The sequence below is a fragment of the Dromaius novaehollandiae genome, chromosome 28 (assembly GCF_036370855.1).
Source record: "Dromaius novaehollandiae isolate bDroNov1 chromosome 28, bDroNov1.hap1, whole genome shotgun sequence".
Taxonomy (NCBI): Eukaryota; Metazoa; Chordata; class Aves; order Casuariiformes; family Dromaiidae; genus Dromaius; species Dromaius novaehollandiae.
The window spans coordinates 4,450,866-4,470,468 of record NC_088125.1 but is presented as its reverse complement, the minus strand read 5'-3'; the positions used below and the strand labels follow the sequence as shown (position 1 = coordinate 4,470,468).

Genomic DNA, 19,603 nt, shown 5'->3' with positions numbered 1-19,603 from the left:
ACAGCGTTAGGCTGAACAGGCCCTGAAGCTGCCTGGGGGTTTCCTCGTTTCCAGGACACCTGACTACAGCTGCAAGAGGGGATGGTGGAAGTAGAACCGTTAAAGTTATTTCATTTAAAGTCTTCAATATTTGTTCTCTTTTGGTTCTGCTTTCCCAAAACCTCACCATCTCTGTAAAAGCCAAACTAACAAATTGAAGCAGTACTGACTGCAAACACGTCTTCATCTGAGTACACCTTCTATTCCCCTGTCGCTACTTGCAACAGCTACTGCTCAAAATCTTTACATCCTCAGGGTTTCTCTGCCTGAAGAATTAGGCAAAGTTTTACCTACACAAAATATTAAGTTCACTCTATATAAAGTTACAGCACCACACAATGTGCCTGGGCCAGAGTTGTAACAACTAAACCAAGAATCTTCAGACATCTGAGAAACTTGATCACTCAAATCTAAACACACGTATGGAAAGGCACGGTTTATTGGCTATTTCAAATAATGCGATTAATGTAACAGCTCAGGCTCTGGTTATTTACTGAAAGTGAAATGTGTTCAAAGGAAAATCAGAGTAAAATTGCCACTTCTGGTTTGTAGAAAATAACATGTTTAGGCATATTCTTACCACGAAATACAACCATTAATAGGTACACAGACAACAGCCAGGCTTGGACTATAATATTAACTACAGCCTCACTGGTACTAAATATATCTTAACATGTATGAATACTTGAAATAAATCTTCATAAGAACTCCATGGTTAGCTTCTGACAGCAGAGTTTATCCAGTGTGAAATCTCAGCCACCACAGAAGTTTCTATCTCCTCACCTCACTAGACTGCTGTACCAGAAAGTTTTGGTTTTGCACAATTTGAGTTTCAAAATAACAAAATCTTTCATGGAATTCCAGTTCAAAAGGAAACCTACCAATCCTGAGCTGTAACCAGAAATTAAAGAATATTCAATACTACAGTAAAATCTTAGATATAGGTAGGTCGTACTGCAAACTTCATCTAGTTCATCCTCAGTGAACGAATTCAGTTATAACTCTGATTTTGAAAGCTATAATGGCCTACTGCTGTAGGTACAAGACAATTTTATATCCAACCATGAAAGTGGAGGCTCTTCACTGAATCAGGTCTCATACATTTTTATACACAAGTGATGTGACACATCTGCAAAAATACAAGTTCTATCTTTCACCAGAACAAATGCTAACTAATGTTTGCTTTGTTTAAAAAAAAAAAAAAAAAATCCTTCAGGGAAACAGCAGATGAAGAACTAAAGCGAGCAATCAAGCATCAATATTTATTAACACAAGACAAAGGAAACACAATCAATGCGTTAATGGAACACTGTCCAGCCAGATGTTAAATTTAAAAACGTATATCTAATCTAATTTTAAATAAATAAAAACTTTATACATAATTACATAATGCTGTAGTCTGAATTTGACAATGGTAAATAGGTTGATAGAAATTAAAGGAAAAACTGCATTTAGAGCTTAAATTTATCTTAACCACCTTATTTTCAGGACAGTTAGTATGACACATCTTAATTACATTTATTTGAATGAGAAATGCAGTGCCAATGTTAACAAAACAGGACTTTAAATTACCCGAACCCACAAATTTTGCTTAGGGAATATTCAGAAACAATAAGACGTACAAAATCTTTTAGTTCAAAGTGGTAAAAATTCCTAGTTGTTAAGTTTCATTGCAGCTGTTAGCTTGGAGTGAGATGGATGACAGTAGGAAATAATTTGTCTTCTGCAGTTGGATAAGTTGCAAAGTCAAACTGGCATGGAGAGCTGAACATCAGTTTGAAAGAGCCTGCTTCGCTGAACTCAACACTGGATTCAGCAGTTATGGAAAAGAATACAACTCTGAGCAGGAACACACAACCTCAGAGCTTTCCGTAGCCCTGCCAAATTTCTGAAGTTGAATGTCACCATTCATTCACATATGGAGCATTTTCCCTATCATACCAAGCAACTGCCTAAAGGTGAATTGGTCACGTATCTTGACAGCCCTCCCACGACAACCAAACAATCATTTATCAGTTTGGAAGAACAAACTGTCCCCAACCTCAAAGAGGCTAGCAATGAATAATACTTAGCACTTAGTGCTGTACAGTTAGTTACCTCACAGGGATGTTGCAAGGATTAGATAATATCCTCATCTACAGATGAGGAAACTGAAGGAGTGAAATGACCCATTGAAGGCCTCGTGGCAAGTCATTAGCAGAGCTGGAGTTAAAAACCAAGATTTCCAGATTCACAGCTCCATGCTTCCTGGACATGGACAAAAAACAAAACATGGACAAAAGCATTCAGTAAAATCAAAACTGGCCAGCTTATATATGCCACTTACTGGCAACCAAGAGCGGAATGTTACGTCAGTATAACGGGAGGACTGTAAATTACAATTCTCTACCAGAGAAATGCAATATGCCAGAAAAAATTGATTAAGATCACAAACTAAGCTTAGAAGACAAAAACACCCCAAACCATAACAAAATATTGATTTCTATCCATACAAAAAACAAGGAAAAAAACACGGAATATGCCATTCAAAAATGCCACTTTGGAAAGTCAATCTGCCACATTTTGGCTATCTTTCATCAAATTAATATAAGCATTTATTTTATTTCAGAAAAATGGCAAGTAAAAAAGACAATCCTAGAATTGTACTTAAAATCCATTTAAATGGACAAATACTTTAAATTGTTGAAACAATTTAGCTAAAAGCATTAATTTGAATAAGACAAAAGTTAAGACTAATTTTTTCCTGAAATGTGCAACAATGAAGTGAAGCTGAACTGCAAGTTGTTTTGCTATGCAAGAAAAAAACAATCAAAAGAAAGTGGTGTATAACAAAAAGGAGATTCTCTCGCTTTACTGGCTGAAAAGGGAGAACAGTTTTTGTACACTCTACACCCTAAGTTACAGTACCAACTGCATTAGTCACAGTTACGCCTGTCACTTTCCTCATTTTGTGGCCAATCTGTTAAAGCTTAATATATTTAAGACTCCACACACAGGTATTTTAGGGCACATATACGAAACCAGATATTGTCCTACTGCTAACAGAACAACCATTTACACCTATGCAGCAGCATGATACCATGAAAGTAGCACCTGCAATGTCATCTTGTTACAGGGGTGGATACAGAAAAAGAAATTGTTCAGAAATATGCACTTGTAAACAGAAGTGTTTGCAATAACTTTAGACTTGCCATAATAACTGGCAGTTTCTAAACCTATTTCCCCCCCACAAAATATTTTTTAAAATACCATTCAGAACTTTCTATGAAAATTTTAATACTCCTGCCCTCAGTGAAGAACTAACAATGCATCAGGAGTTTTTCAAGTACAAAACTGGGATTTGCTTACAGATACATCGGGTGCTGCTCTGATAACTGCCACAGGCTCTTCAGAGTTTATACTATAAACCTTTTAAAAACTGCCTACAAACTTTGAATGAGGTAATGTAGAACATTTTAATAGCAAGTTTATTTACACTATATACCATATTTGACTCAAGAAAAACCTGTTGCAGTATCTGGTATCAGCTTTCACTGCTTCCAAAATCATATTTTCTTAACATCTTTAGGAATTTAATTGTTCTTAAAAGATTATTAAGGATTAGAGCAAAGAAAGGTAATTCTCAGTCAAAGCTGAAACGTTATCTCTCCTTCAACCCAGTGTGCAACAGCTTCTAATAGCAAGAGCTTGTACTTAGACTCTAAGGTTCTGTTTCTTTACAGTTATTAATGTGAAAACTGACACAGTATTTTGAATGCTGGGATCTTAGTTTTCCTGAACTTATTTAACCATGTATTTGCTAGAACTGCTCTGTCTCATTTTTGTGCCTCCTACTGTAAGGAAAAATTGCATTCGACCCAAAACCAAGAAATATATTTTTTCTAGTGAATGTTTCAAGGAAATCTGGGTTGTCTCCCAGCTTTCATTAAAGCCCATCTACAATATTTCTTCCTATACCTACGGGGCACATAAAACTAATGACTGAACTGCACACAAACAGTGAATTTAACTGTGTGCCAATCTACAGAATTTCCCCCACCCCTTTAAATAGAAGGTGTTATAAAGGGTAGAGGCAGAGGCTGTCACCCAGATGCACCAATTTCAGTTAAGCATTTTGAACTTGCACTGCAATTTCTACCAGACTTCATGTTACCATTTAGACATTTCAGCCTCGTTTAGAAAGATGTGCCTTAAAAAAATAGGTTTCTACATGCTATGACACACTTCTGGCCAGCAATGAAAGACTACATACTGAATTAAGAAAACTTGTGCAAGATTTGTGTCTCTCTCATTAATTGTCTAACCAAATGTAATTATGCTAAGGACCACAAAAGTTACTGTCCTTAAAAATTTCTACCTTCAGCTGTCATCATTATCCAAGTCAATTTTCTAAGTGAATTATGTATAATAATATTTACATATTTAAAATATAGGCAATTTTTTTTAATTCAAGAAATATCTATATGAATAAGTAACTCTTAGATTCCGTAAGTTATTGATTTGGTCATGGCACAATTTTAAATAAGTTGTGTGATCCCATGGAACAAATAGCTACAGTACAGATGCAAAGTACATTATATAGTAGGGAACTGCAGAACTCTGATGACCCTCCTCTTAATAGTTTATTATCTTAACTAAATAAACCCTCCCCTTATAGAATCCTAGAACAGTATTAGATAAAAATACAAATATGTACAACAGATGAAAAAAAGTAACACTACTGTAAAGGCCTTAGGAGTTTTGTAGCTCACACGTTTCTCAACTTTGCATTTTCTATAAAGCTAATATTTCAGTAAACTGTTACGAATGTTTTCCATTGTCTACCACATTTCCTTTTGTCCCTTGGTAATTAAAGTGATCTTAATACCACAGGATGAGATGAAGGGAATATGGCAGCAATCTCAAACTTTATGTCAAGTATTAGTAATTTTCACCAGCTTCATTCTATAGACACTCTTTGTTACTTGGTGGTCCCGCAAAGTTTCTGAACATCTTTTGCCCCCCATACACGTTACATGTTATAGGCTACATATATGGGGTCTAACTGATCAGCTAGAAAACTGTCACGGAGATGCATTCGTTGTTTCTCTCCTCTGGAATTAATAGGAATAACTCCTGGATCCACTACCACCACCACTCCCACAATTAGATAATGTTCTTCCAGGACCACGTTTGTAACTAGAGGAACTAAATCCAGGGCTTCCTGTTCACAGCCACACAGCTCCACAACAACCACGAGCAAGTTGGTCCAGGTGAATACAGCACTAAAAGTTAAAAACAAAAACAAAAACAGTTATTTTTACAGATAAAGATCCAAAGTTTATCTTTTCTCAAGCCTTAGATGGAGTTTACCACCTGCTTTGGGCTGCATTTCCAAGCGACCCAGCTCTGAGAAGCTGCAGTCCCAGCATGACAAAGATCAATTCAAACACGTCAGTACTACTTAGTTTGACATACAAACTAAACACTGCTTTCACTCGCTCAAGTATAAATGGTTCTTTACACAACAAAGCAGGAAACTGTAACTTCTATTTTGAATTAACGCTCTTGAGAAAACATGCATAAACAAGAGTCAGTCAGCCCAGTGTTATCCCCATTTACAAATGGGTAGACATACATACATACAGGTCTACATAGAAAGGTCACATCTTGCTGATGGTCACAAAAAAAAAAGTCTGCCTTTGCCTTATCTTTTTCTATTAAATTCTGCATCTTTGCATAAACATTTCTACATTCCAACTAGGTTGGGATGAACTCATTTTTCACTGCTGTTTTACCATTCAGCAATGCTTCTGTGCGTTCGAGATACAGAAGTCTCTATATCAATTGGATGGTAACGCAGTCCTCGCAGTTCCAAAGTTTCATCCAGTGCCCCAACAACATACAGTGCATCATGACGCTCTGGAAAGGAGAAATGGAAAATAAAATGTATGCATACTATAAAACAGAAAGTGGCAGACAATAAACATATTGTAAATAAAACAAAATATCTCTTGTATCCAGACACACAGATCGGGAATTGTTTACTGCACAGTTTGGGAAAAAGCTCTTCCTCTTCATTTAAAAGATAAAGACTAATTTCTGCCATACCTCCACTGGCAGCTGTAAGCTCTGTTCGACGAACAAAACCAAGGTATCCAGTTCGAGCCCAAAGTGTCTGAGCAGCATCACCAAAGCTTAGACGAGTGTTGAAATGATCAGCTTGAAGGGTTTCATTATCATAGATAGTATAGTAGCCGCTGGCTGTGTGCGGACTATTTACCCAAATCTGTACAGGAAGTGGAAAAATTGTCAGATTCATGCACTATGAAAATGGAACATCTGGTGAGTATTAAAAGGAAGCAGAGAATAAACTGTAATAGGAGGTTGTCTTTTTATTTAAGATTTTCCTGCCTTCTCTCCCCCCCCGCCCAAAAAGATTTGCATTTAGTTCAAGCCTCCAAACATCCTGCAGAATCTTAAAAACGCACCTTGCAGACTTAACTGTAAGCTGAGGACGAACTAATGAACTATGGATTTTTATTACATGTGATTTCCAACAATTTATAATAACCTATCAACAAAGAGCAAATATACCGGTGTATAACCACAATAAGGAGAGCAAAATGCAGATGAGATTATTTGGAAGCCAGTTACGCAAGACTTAGAATGGAACAAGCCTTCCTTTTTAGCAGGCTTTCTTTAAACTTGACACTAAAATAACATCCCCAAATTCTGAACGTTCCAGCAATAATTCAACTTATAATGGTATACAAGCATTACCACTCACAAACTGTCACCCAGCAACTTATGTAATCAAAAAGACAGAATATAGCTCAAGAAGCAGACAAAAGGAAAAGCTATCCAAATAGTAAAATCTGTACTTGCCTCCCCAAGATGAGAATCTCCAAGAGGCCCTTTTGTCTCAGGATTAACAATGACTACTTTGACTCCAGGTAAAATCTAAAGATCACAAGAAGGAATATGTAATCAATTTATGAGTTATCTTACACAAGTAACTAAAATTCAGAAGTTGTTCATTTACCTCCAGATTCTTATGGCATGATTTTCACCTGTGCAAGTTACAAACACGTACAAAACAAACCAGAGCATGTACACTGAAGTACTGTAACAGAAACTAATGACTCGAGATCCACATAAGCAAGGCATTTTAGGCTCATAAATATTGGCACAGCATTATTTGAAGAATTCCATATTACAACTTGCCAAAACTACAAGGAGACATCTTTTTGTTAATCTATTCAAAGGAGGGAGTAAGGACTGCAGTAAACTCCAAATGCCTGCATATTACAAAGATGTACCAGGCACTGATTTAAGTATTTTGATATGGTTCATTTACTATAAAAACATGCTTAGTAAAGCACGCTCTAATATCAACAGATACTTTATCATAAATCAAACTAACTTTCCAGAGCAGTGTAACCAACAATCACCTCTTCCCATGCCATGCCACAGCACTGATTTAACACAGCTGCCTTTCCTAACTACAAATCTATGACATTATGAAGGGCATAAAAAGAGATGCATGGTCAGATGCTCAGTGTGCCATGCTGCTAGGGAATAGCATGAAATTACCTTCCCGGATTCTGAAAGTAGCAGGCTTTGCGGAGCTCCCCTTTCCACTAAGCGTACTCTGAAGGTAAAGAAAACATTATCAGGAAAAGCGATGAGCTGAAATCTATTGAGGAGGGGTGATGGCTCGGTACCATTACAATGTTTTATGTAGATGAGTCATTAACAAGTTTAATTAAACTTACTGTACCTGTCATGTCTCAAGGATTTCAGATCTACATACACCGTGGTGGGATCAGGCCCAGATGTCCCCTAAGGAGTTAACATTAAAGAAATATTTTATGTATTTTATTGATTTACATAAGTCAGGGTAACCTCTGCCTGAGCTCATAAACATTTCCAGGGGCTTTATACTGACAGCAGAATTCCCATTCACATTTCCTCACCTTTGCAGTTGCACTGAGGGAAACACTTCAGTAGACACAGGCTATTACTCTCTATATTGTGTGTAACACCAGTGCGGGATGCATCCTGAGAGGGGGCTGCTATATGTAAAAGCTCAAACACTCATAGCTATCAGCCCTGGGGCAACAAGAATCATTGTTTATATGGAAATAAACAGTTCCCTAATGTCATGCTTCAGTTGTTCTGAGCATCTGTGATGTAATCTGGCAGCTGACAACAAGAGAAGCTGCTTAAATCTTGTGCCAGCTGTCTCCACAGAGCAGGCATCAGGCTAAGCTAATGACACAGAAGCATGTGCAGATTAGGAAGTTTGCCGATTTGGAACACATGGAACCTGGAATCTAATGCCCCTGACAACACATGCACCAGTGAGCACTCACATTACCTGTAAACAGATAGCAACATTGACTCTTGATCCGAAGGTGGTGCTTACAGCACGAGATGACAAGCCAATGTCTTTGAAGAGTTTTGAGAAGGAATGAGTCAGAGAAACTCGTGGCCGTTCCTCTGCAACTACCACACAAGTCCGGACACAAGACAGATTAATTCCACGTGCCTGGAGAAGAGAGTGCAGACACAAATGAGTGCAAAGGACTGAATCTTCTGATTACCTCTTTTGTAAGGGGGTAGATCTCGGTGCAGTGTAAGTGACATTTGCTTTCCATCCTTTGAATCTGAAAGGAATTACTCTAAAAATGCAGGACACCCTGTCTTTGTGTTCATGTTCTATTTCCTCTTTTGAGCTTCTATTTTTAACTATAAAATGTGTCTGACCAGAGCCTAGGAATAGTAAGACCAATAGAATCAGCAATACTGCTTCTTCCTCTGTGCCAGAGGATGTAGCACCATGTGCTTTTGCAGCACCTTTCAGCTAAGGTTACATCTCTTATTACCTATTTCCATACATAGAAACCAAACCAAGCGAGAATAATGTCATTTGCTAGGATCACACTGAATCTTCAACAAAACTGGGACCAGAAACCATTATCATCTCCTCTTACTTCTACACATGATCAGGACTGCACTGAACAGCACTAGCCAGCTGTTCAAATCTGTTATCATTACTCCGTTTAACTGCAGACACACCACAAAGCAGACACTTCTGTGCCACAGCAGATACAGAACTCTATGCTCAACAATAGAACAAGGCTGATCTCTAACTTTGTAGATGAAAAGCACAACTTATTTCAGTAAAATCCATGCAAAAAGCCACCTCAAGCCTCTTATGTAGCTAAATTCTTTCCTCTCTTCTTCTAGGAGAAAACACCTTTATTTAGCAGATTGCCTAACGTGTGCTTTACATCATGGGCTGGTCTGAGCCTTCACTGCAGACTGTTATATAAGCAGTTTTCTGCATAGCATTCTGCTGCTGGCATCATCTCTTCAGGGTTTGCCCAGCAGTCTCCGACACTCACTGGCAACACCACTGAGGAAGTGCTGCCTACACTGCAACATACTCTACTCCGTTTTAATCCCTTTAATTTCCTGTAGCTGCAACATTTTTTTGTTGCTTTTGCTTTTTGAGCAAGCTGTGGGTCAGGGACTTGTGCACCATTAAAACTTTTGTGTTTAACCATCATATCGCTTTGCTTTATTAAAACAGTTCCATTAATTTATGGTAATGTAAGATTCAGGAAGCATTTCTTACCTTTAACATTTCAACTTGGTTTCCAAGTCCCTTTGTGCACAGTTCCATGACTGAATAGGAACAGAAAGTGTCCCTTATTTTATACTGGCTGACAGTAGATAACCAGAGGAAAAGATTGGATTCCAGCTCCATAGGAGGAATTAAGATCGACTGGTGACCAGAATACACACTGTGAAAAAAATCAAAGAACAGAACATTTTTGTGTTGCATAGTTATCTTTAAATTAATATTTACTGTATTTTCATGTTAGATTCCAGCGAGATCAAAAGGAGGCTGTGGGACTCTGTGTCTGAAGCAAACTGCTAATAGCTCCAACAGCCATCTTTGTATCTGTAGTAAATGTTGTTACTAATTTATTGTACCAGAATAATAATCTGCACACGCACGCAGTCAGAGTGAAGGAATAGAACTGGCTCAACCACACAGTTTACAGAAAGAAAACTCCCCTACTGCAACATATAATCAAGGAAGAAAGACAAGAGAAACATTCCAGAGCCAATACTATTTGGCAACACAAATATGCATGATCAAGACAGGATAATATTTTGCTTATCTACAGGAAAGGGGAACATATTATTGTCAGCTTAAAGGCAAATCCTCCATTTAACAGTAAATTAGTCATTTTGGTAGTGTCAACATATCTGTCCATAATTACGCCAGACAAGGACGCAGACTGATATTTCCTACTTAAAACCAGCCAAAAACTAATCATTACTTGTTTCCCTAGAAAGTCATACCTGCAAAGGCACCAGAGCACAAAACCAAGTCCACAATAGGGGTCAAGACAAATTGCAATCTGCCGAGAGGAGTACAGCTCACACTGAAGCTTAATTGCCCTGCAAAGACCACTCACTGCAGCATGGGACATCTGCAGCAGAAGAGAGAGAAATGGTGCTGAAATTCAAGAACACGAAAACAGGAATTCACCAAGACAGGTAGATAAGAATAAATATGGGTTTGTCTTGACAGCACTACTCCATATACCAAGTTTTTTCTTCCCTTATCCTCACAGCAGATACAGAGCACCGCAGAGCCCCCTGAGCCACTGTAAACAAGAAATAGTCATATCAATAGCTATTGCTTAAAAACTTTAAGTTCACTTGTTAGGGATCTCAGACTCCAAACATATGCAACCATTACGTGTAGCCTGAGGCTTTCATTTTTCAGTTTTATTTCTCCTCCTCTGTCAACTGCATTCCTATCCAGCGCTCTGTGTGGGGAAAGCAAAAACTCACAGTTAAGTTCCTCCCGTCACTCACTGTTCCCCTAATAGGCAACTCTCTGGTGAGAAGCAGCAGAAAAATTCCTGATGCCACTGTAGAGCCCTGTCTTCCTACATGACAGAACTAGTTCTTCAGCATGAAGTCAGGCTGCATTGTCTGTAGCTAATCCATAGCTTTATTGGAAGAAAATCACGCTCTTTATTCAAACTACAAGAGCCAGCTTTGGTGGCGGTAGAGGCAAGAGATGGGTCGAAATACAAGCCAAAGACAAGACACCAAAACCCCCATCTTCTAATACCGTCTTACTTTACCTTTACTCCTGTAAGCATGCCTGTTGTGGAAACACTGAAATCTAGATATGCTAACATTTCAGGCGTCGGTGGTTTATAGACTTGAGACAGTCGCTTCCTGGGCAAGTCATCTGTGCAAGAAAGGAGCAAACATGGTTAGTTAACGGCTAATGAACTGGTACTTGAGAGGAGAACAAAAATTTCAGAAAGGCTGAGATGGACCATAAAGCTTTCCAAAAATTCTTTCCAAAAGAGAGACTAGCATATGAGAAGGCCTTTGCCAAAGTTCTCACGTAGAAAATTATTTATTCTCAGAAAAACTGAGAAAAGACTTCTTCCTCTTGTTTGTGCGTAAACAACTTTTCTAAAATACATGATTTTACTTTCGTTTTTTTAATCTCCAGGGACACAGGATGGGCATGACCAGGTATTCTGAGGCACAATCAACACAAAAGCATAATCTGCTTTTTATACAATCTGAGTCACTCCCTGCTACCAGACTGGGAGCCCAGGCATATTAACCATTACATGAAAACTTATCCTAAGGAGATTACAGCTGCCTGGAACATGGCTTTTCAGTAGAATTCCACTCCATGGAAGACTCAACAAATGCAGGAGAGATGAGGACAAACAAGGTCAGGCCTGGCTTATATCTTGGCTGTTTCTTCTAAATATGCAAGCATTTCTTAAAAGCCATCCAGTTAGCATCTGAAATGGGGGACTGTTCTCTCCCTTTGGAAGTTGATGGTAATCCCAACACCGGACTTCAAAAAGTCTTTTAGTCCATGGACCACACCTGTGTCAATGATGGTTGGCCAGGTTTTCACATCTACAGCAGCAGCTGCCTCTTTGGATTTCAGTAGTCTCATTAAGGTCTGGGTTGTGAGAATACAGGCAGCTTTGCTGACCTAAAAAGATAAACATTTCCTCAAAAAAAGAAAAAAGACAAAAAAGACAAAAGTATGTCCCACGGGCACTGTACTTGCAAGGTCTGACATCCAGAGTATATTTTACCGCCTGTAGCTAACTTCCCCCAGCAGACTTCCATTAGTTTCTTTGGCTTTTCCAACACTCCAGCTCTCTACTCTTCCTTCACTAGAACCCCAAATGCAAACTAAAATGCAAATAACCACAGCAGGATCTTCAGAGTAGACACATATATGTAGCTTTCTCCCTATGGTCACAATGGGGAGACAGCTTTTAGTGATTATTGGACTTGGAGAGTAACTAATGGCAGGATCTGCACTGCCCAATAATTACTTAAAGGAGCGTCAACGTGAGGTTTTAGGTGGTAATATCACAATGTTAATTTAGCTTAGAAACCACCCATTTCATAATTCACCTTGCCACATAAGAAGGAAAGCCAGTTTTCCCTAGCATATTTATGAACGAAAACACTGTCCTTCAGTTGTAAGATATGCTTCAATCACCACTGTCACGTAAACAGCATGGAATTTGAACAACTGTGTTAATCGCTCAGGTCTGAGAGGCTGAAGCGACAGTGCTCCAGCCATGCTCTCGGCTACGGCGCCGTTACTCACTTCCACGATCATTCGCACAGTGGGCAGAGTAGCAGTGAGGCTCTGAGCATGAGGTGGTCTCACGGTCACAGGGATGCAGCCAGCATACAAACAGCCATAGAATGCGGCGATTAGCTCAATGCCTGCAAGGACACGATAGGCTGTAGTGCAGGACACTGGTGGATGGACACCCCGGCGACACCAGCCTTTCCCCCAGTACTTTCACTCCAAGCATCAGTTACGACTTTCATTAGAAGAAGTTCTCTAGAGCTCAGAGCATCCATCCAAGAGTGGGAAGTTACAAATCAGCTTTTCCCCAACTCTACAGTCAAAGTGCAAGTCCTCATACGGTGACTGCAAGACACCAGGACTGCCCTCCTAGGAGTCAAACTTGACCAGTGAGTTATGTAGTCCCTAAGGTATCACTGTTTCAGTGAAACTTGCTTACCAGGAGGATAGAGAAGCACCACATTGTCTCCTGCATTGAGATGTCCTTTGTCATACAGAATTGATGCAATTCGCTCAGCTTTTTTGTGCAGCTGAAGGCAGGTGGCTGTACACACAGTGGTTCCCTTGAAAGGAAACAAAAACATTCTAAACAAAGCCTGGCATAACACATGTGGCAGAGAAATGGCTGCTGCTAAAAAAACTCTAACAACAACAAAAAGAACTTACTAACTAGTGTCAGCCTATACCTACTAGCTGTCTATACCCACAGGCCATCTATCCACTATGCACATCACAGTCAGGAACAGTGAGATCTGCTCTAGAAAATTCTACCTACTAGGGAGTCAGTTCAGCTCTTCTTGCACCAGAACCTTGCCACAATATACTCAGCACGGATGCATAACTAAATGATACAGGAACTAACGGGACCTACAAACCCACAAAGTTTTAAAGTGAGGCATGGAACCGTTCTAGTCATTCAGGTGAAAGTGACGCGCAGGTTCAAAGATTCAAGTTTTAAATTCCAAACCCTTGGGCAAAACCTGATACAGAGACTGAACAGAGGACACTGGAGCAGGCAAAAGATTTTAAACAGTCTCAAATTTGCGCTGAATGATATGCTGTGGACCTTCACAAAACCTGAACACTGACTGTACCTTGGCATTTAATAACAGGAAGAGTGGGTGGTCAGGAGTTGCTTGAGCTCTCCACTGTAACACCTCTGTCAGGAACTGGTGCTGAAATAAAGAGGCAGTAATTAAATACTAGTACTTCTACTTCAGAGGTGATACTTGAGTCTGTTTCACATTGCTGCCTCACATTCAGCTGTAAGGTAAATTCTTTTCCCATTCTCTAGCTGTAGCGAATACTGATTTACCTTTTTAACCAAATCATTGTCTTCTATTTGACCAAGATCTCTTCCAGAAGCTTGAGCAATACGCTTCCCAGCAACCAGGTTCCCTACCATCACAGAGGCAGGGCCAACACCTGTTGATAAAGAACAGCCACATGGAATCAGAACAAAGGAACATACCCATGTGCTAGGAATAGATTCTTTCAAAGTTATCTGCTAGATACTGCTGCAGAATAACGTTTAAAACAGGGAAAAACTGCCAGGACTTCAGGCCCCATAACAACTCATATATGACCAAAGGCAAGTCACTTCATTATGAGGCAGATTCAGCTTCTTCCACCTGAAAACCAGAGTTAACAAAGAAGAACAGTGGGGTTGCTTTGTAGAGGAAGCTCTGGGCCTGCGCTGCACTGCTGGAGTTAGGACTTTTAATGCAAGTGGCAAGGGGCTGGCCTAAGAGAGCAAAGGTACAAAGATTCTCTGTAGGATCACACTGCTCCTGGGCATGGATGACAAGAACAGAGGTAATGACCTCATTGATACAGTACATAAGGTATCGTTAGGCTCCTCAACTTCATTCAGAAGTTTCCTGTTCAGCAGTGGAGAGAGTCCCAATGAATTCAGAAGTAGGAATCAAAATTCCTGACTGACATACGCAAAGAGAGGCCTGAAGCAAGCCCCAGCCACAGGCCACATGACTCGCTGTGGTCCCCAGCAAGTAGAATGCTCAGCAGAATTTGCATCCGTCAGAGGCACTGCACAGCTTTGTAGGTCCTGAGGTAGAAAACTTTGGTTTACTGACTCTAAACAAAAGCAGCTCAAGTTACCTGGTTGTTTCTGCCTGGGTTTTGGCAAGTTCGTCACACACGTGTGTGGGCACATGAGGATGTTGCACGGATGCAGAGAGCCCTCCAGAAAGTGCTGTTTAGTTTGAGAGATATGGATCCCTCCCAAGGGAGTTTTTGGCAATGTATTGGCTGGCACAAGAGCAAGGCAATATACGCCCACTTGGTGAATGCTGTCAATTGCCTAGAGAAAGGAAAGACGGTCACTTGACTGCTCAGTACTACTGGAGATAGTCGAGTGTTACTGGCTGTGTTGACCTATTCCAAGACAAATCCCTATACATCTGTAAGGTGCTGGAGGAGCAAGACAGTCACTATCATTCCATTTCACCTGTGCAGCATTAGCAAGCCCTATGGTAAGAGTTAAGTGCTTGTCAGCATCCCTTCCTTTATAATCCCTTCCATATACAAGAAATCCATTTCTAAATTGTTCATGACTAAAATCTCAAAATATAGACAGTTGCTTGATGAATCATCCAATTTTGATTTTAGGATTTTATCCATCTGTCTCCTCTGAACCAGCACCCTCTGTTCCTTTTTTGTCCTCCTCATCATTCAGGCATCTAACACATTATTCAGATCACCAAGTACTTCCCTGACTTCTCCCAACAGTGTGCTTACTTCGCCACCTGAAATATTATTCCCAAGAGCCACATACATGCATGCAGCCCTCAAAGTAAGCATTCACCACTCATTCTAGTTTCTTAGGACCACCCTTTTTCAGCTATTTTAATTGTTCTCTGTTCACTGTCTCCCTGCTGCAATTGCATCTCCAAAGATAAGGGCAGCTTTAAAGCATGACTTTGAGCAACGGCATGATTCAAGACTAAAAGCAGAATTCCTAAGCGTGAGCACTGGGTCTGCTCTGTAGTGTTGAGAGGCAATTATGTTTCTCCCTACACAGTCACCTTGCTAGCGTAACGCTGACCACTTCATCAGAGCCTACATTATTCTGTGTTGCAGCCATTTTCCCAGCACCTTCAGACATAAAAGAACAGCTTGTGCACAGTAGATGTACCAGCTTGTGACCTTGTAAAAATATCTTGCTGCCAAGAGGGATCATGAGCCTATGCTCTTTCCATCTGGGGCAGGCTAATGGCCTCTGATCTGCCCACACACTGAGAAATATGCACTAACTCACCTCGCCCACCTGTGTAGCTTGGCTTACCTGCAGCACTCGACTCATCCACTGAAAACTGTCCTCTTCAGATGCATCTGGCCTCTGCTCTGCAACCACCACAATCCTCTCATCATAGAACACAGATACTGAGAACACAGCAATCCTAAGGACAAGGGAAGAGCCATATTGGCAGGAATTCTAATTTTACTCCTTGGGAATACAGAGCAAAAGAAACAGACCAAAGATAAAGCTCCTAAAATGCATGGGGCAAAGAGGAAAATCATCAAGCAATTAAAACAGAGTCAAAAAGGAAAGGCTCTGTGGGCTACATAAGGAATTAATTCCACCACATGATCAATTTTCTACGCAGCATAGCCCATCCTCTCATCCTGCTATCACACTATGTTCCAACCTGCGGTAACTTACCAGTATGATAAAAACTTTAAAAGCATCTACATGATGTAGGGGGCTTAAAATCTACTCTTAGAGACATGAGCTCCTACACTATTCTGGAGGTTTACAAAATTACATCCATAACTGCTAAATAAAGTTAAGTATCTTTGGAAATTAACAGAACTCTTCCTTGCTGCAGAACATCAGCCGGTGGCTAGCTACTATAGAGACTTAGAAACTCTATAGAGACAGAACTAAGTTTTCCATGCGGCTGGCTTATCTTGTAACCTGATTCCTTCCCCTGAGGTACACAGACTTGATGAAAAGTCAGACAGGATATTGAGGAAAACTGACCTGTGTTAGGAAGAATCAGGCCAACTACTGTCTAAACCAAAAACATACTTGTTTCAGACTGAGCTATCCAAACAAGTCAATTACTGATAAGAAAACAGAGATCACACTATAGATCACATTTCATTACACCACATGCAGAAATTTATGGGAGGGGGCTAGGTTTATTTTGCTAACCTTCCTCTGTAAACTGTTTTTATCGACTCTACTGCCAATCCAGTTGCTACAATGTCGTCAGCATTGTGTCTACGTCCACTAACTGTCAGCAATCCATCCATTTTTCCAACCACAAACACCAAGCTGCCCTGAAAAATAAAAAGATGTGATGAAGTTATACAAAGCAGATATTCAAATGTCTTTGATGGCATATTTTTAACTATTACTCGTCTATAATTTCAATTGCTAGATCAACGGAATTTGTATAAAGTATATTTTCTTTCTCTTTGAATTACATCATATATGATTAGCTCAGGTGAATCATTCTAGCAGCTCACCAAGCCAAGATACTTTAGCACATGTAGCAGAACTGCCACACAAAAGCTTTTTACATTTAGTTTTAAAAGAACTAACAATCTAAAAATGCAACAAGTAGCATGGTAAAGCACTGTAATGGTAACATACTGGAAAAGTAAGAGTTCCTACTGGCTCAAGCAAACCAATTATCTCTCAACTGCCAGTACATGTGCTTCTGTACCCAGATGCTTTTCTCTTAGTATTAACTAAAGCTATTAGCATTAACACAGAAAAACAGCAATGCAGGCTCAAAAACCATGTTACGTACAGGTCCAACAAACCCCAGCAAGCCTGAACGGACGAATGGCACATCACCTACTGGAGAGCCAGCTGAGTTCACAGGGATAACCTGCAACAGAAGGGAGGACTGTTGGAGGTGGAGTAGATTTATCCAAAGATAGAAAGATATTCCTCACCTAATTCTAGATTGGAAATCACACTACATACAAGCGATGAGAAAGATGGGGGGTGGTGGGGAATTCTTCTTTTACTCATCATTTTATAGCACTGTGGGAGATCTTTACAAAAAGGGAAAGCTGAAGATACCTAACAAGCCTTTCAGGATCTCTTTAAAAAAAAATCAACATTATACATGATCATCAGTTCTACATAGGAAGCAGGGAAAGAAAGATGCACTCTATCATACATACCTCAAATGTGTTCTTTGTCACCCCTGCCAGCCCATAATACATCATTCCTCCTGCTCTGGAGCTAACACAGATTTCACCAATCTCATCTGTTTTACAGAGCTGAGGTGGTCCATCAGGTTTCACTATACACATCATTCCTAGGACAAATTACATACTGTTAAGAATATTCCCAATATTTGGCTTGGAGAAGAGCTGACACTTAACCATGACAAATAGGACATGTCATGGGGACTGCTTAACTTCCCCCAATAATGGGGCTGAATGTGGGAGAGTGTCTAGTCTAGCTCTTTTTCCTTACATTATGGGTCTTGCAATCAATGCATTGTCCAGACTAAGCATACACCTCTGACAATTCTCACAGAAAAACACGCAGTAGTGTGAGAATGCATCCTAACCACTTTGGGCTTAAGAACAGAGCTGCTTCTGGGACACCACATTTCCTGCAAGGACTTCACATTACTGCATGAGCAGAAGGCTTTCTGGGCTATTTATTTAAATGGCCTGTAGAACCGCTTTGAAGGTCTCAGTTCAATAGCCTTCACTACCTGCTCTAAAACTTCCCAGACCATTCATAAAAAGGTGTTAGAGGGCACTCCTGCACACTCTTACCTCCTGGCATCACATGGCCAACATCCTGCACAGTGAGAGCAGAGTTTTTATCTTCGGTGTTGACACGAATCACACCAAAACTCAGCCCATTCATGGACAGGATGGCTCTTCCAGGCAAAGGTGCCCCAGGGACTCCAGGCCTTTGAAAGACACAAAATCAATACACTGAAGCTGACATACAGGGTATTCTTCGACTCTGATGAAGACATCACAGCAACAGAGAAATGCACACTGCAATGTCTCCTCTTCTCATAACAAATTTAAAGTCATGAGATGGTAGCAAAGATTACTTCCCAGAAGAGTCACACTGATCAATGACTAAGAAACCTTGTTCTTAGGCAAGTGCAATACATCATGTGAATCACAACTCTTCTTCCAGGTTTTAAGTTTAATCTGTGATAAGCACCAGCTCCTAGGCCAGAGGATTACAGTACTATTTATTATAGAAGGCAGCAAAGGACCAAAAGGCTATGAAAATGACTATCCAAAGTGATAACAGATTTTATCTCAGATTCAGAAATACCACACTAGCTGTGTACATCAAGAGTAGGATAAAACAGTACCCCTTTCTTACAGGCACTGTTGTGCCACCATATATCTTACAGGAACAAAAGCACTCCTACCTTAGGGGAAATGTTTAACAACATAGTCACTTGAATACTGAGCACAAACAAATGTCAGTGGAGCTCATTACATGCTTAAGCCAACTATGACCAACAGATGTGTGAACAAACTGTAGCCAGGATCACTTAATCTAGCAAACAGACTGCAACACTACATGCGCATACCTCCGTATTGCAATAGTCATTGCTTCTGGAGATGTGGCACAAGGACAAATTGCTTCTGGTTTAAGCCCATGGCTCTGAAACAAACTCAGGAAGGCATCACATGAGGAAACAGACCCTGGAAAGTAAGAAAACATGTAACTGACTTTACGTGATTTGATTTTAAAACTGTCTGTAAAATAACCTAAAGAATAAGTGCAGTTGGGTAAAAAAGTACGTTCTCTTGAACAAGTCTGCTTTTCTCCCCCAGCTTGCTTCAGAATTGTTACAGTTAAGAGGTGCTCATGGAACGACGACGACAGGAATAAAAGACTGCCCCAACCTCCAACAGATGAGTGCA

The 19,603-nt window shown here is 40.0% G+C and overlaps 1 protein-coding gene across 4 annotated transcripts in view; it reads right to left on the bottom strand.

Moving 5' to 3' along the window:
• Positions 1–1,287: 1,287 nt before the first annotated feature.
• Positions 1,288–19,603, bottom strand: part of DIP2B (disco interacting protein 2 homolog B) — a 70,498-nt gene continuing 52,182 nt past the window's right edge. For all 4 annotated transcript variants that reach the window (XM_064498473.1, XM_064498474.1, XM_064498475.1 and 1 more), the window contains 22 exons: positions 19,267–19,381; positions 18,479–18,618; positions 17,870–18,006; positions 17,488–17,568; positions 16,884–17,011; positions 16,011–16,125; positions 14,825–15,026; positions 14,022–14,131; positions 13,801–13,881; positions 13,146–13,269; positions 12,719–12,840; positions 11,974–12,085; positions 11,199–11,308; positions 10,402–10,532; positions 9,665–9,833; positions 8,402–8,572; positions 7,802–7,863; positions 7,615–7,672; positions 6,907–6,981; positions 6,130–6,307; positions 5,817–5,940; positions 1,288–5,303 (listed from right to left, as the gene is read on the bottom strand). In XM_064498473.1, the coding sequence (XP_064354543.1) occupies positions 5,051–5,303; positions 5,817–5,940; positions 6,130–6,307; positions 6,907–6,981; positions 7,615–7,672; positions 7,802–7,863; positions 8,402–8,572; positions 9,665–9,833; positions 10,402–10,532; positions 11,199–11,308; positions 11,974–12,085; positions 12,719–12,840; positions 13,146–13,269; positions 13,801–13,881; positions 14,022–14,131; positions 14,825–15,026; positions 16,011–16,125; positions 16,884–17,011; positions 17,488–17,568; positions 17,870–18,006; positions 18,479–18,618; positions 19,267–19,381 (2,798 nt within the window). In that variant the 3' untranslated portion in view covers positions 1,288–5,050. The remainder of the gene's footprint in view (positions 5,304–5,816; positions 5,941–6,129; positions 6,308–6,906; positions 6,982–7,614; positions 7,673–7,801; positions 7,864–8,401; positions 8,573–9,664; positions 9,834–10,401; positions 10,533–11,198; positions 11,309–11,973; positions 12,086–12,718; positions 12,841–13,145; positions 13,270–13,800; positions 13,882–14,021; positions 14,132–14,824; positions 15,027–16,010; positions 16,126–16,883; positions 17,012–17,487; positions 17,569–17,869; positions 18,007–18,478; positions 18,619–19,266; positions 19,382–19,603) is intronic.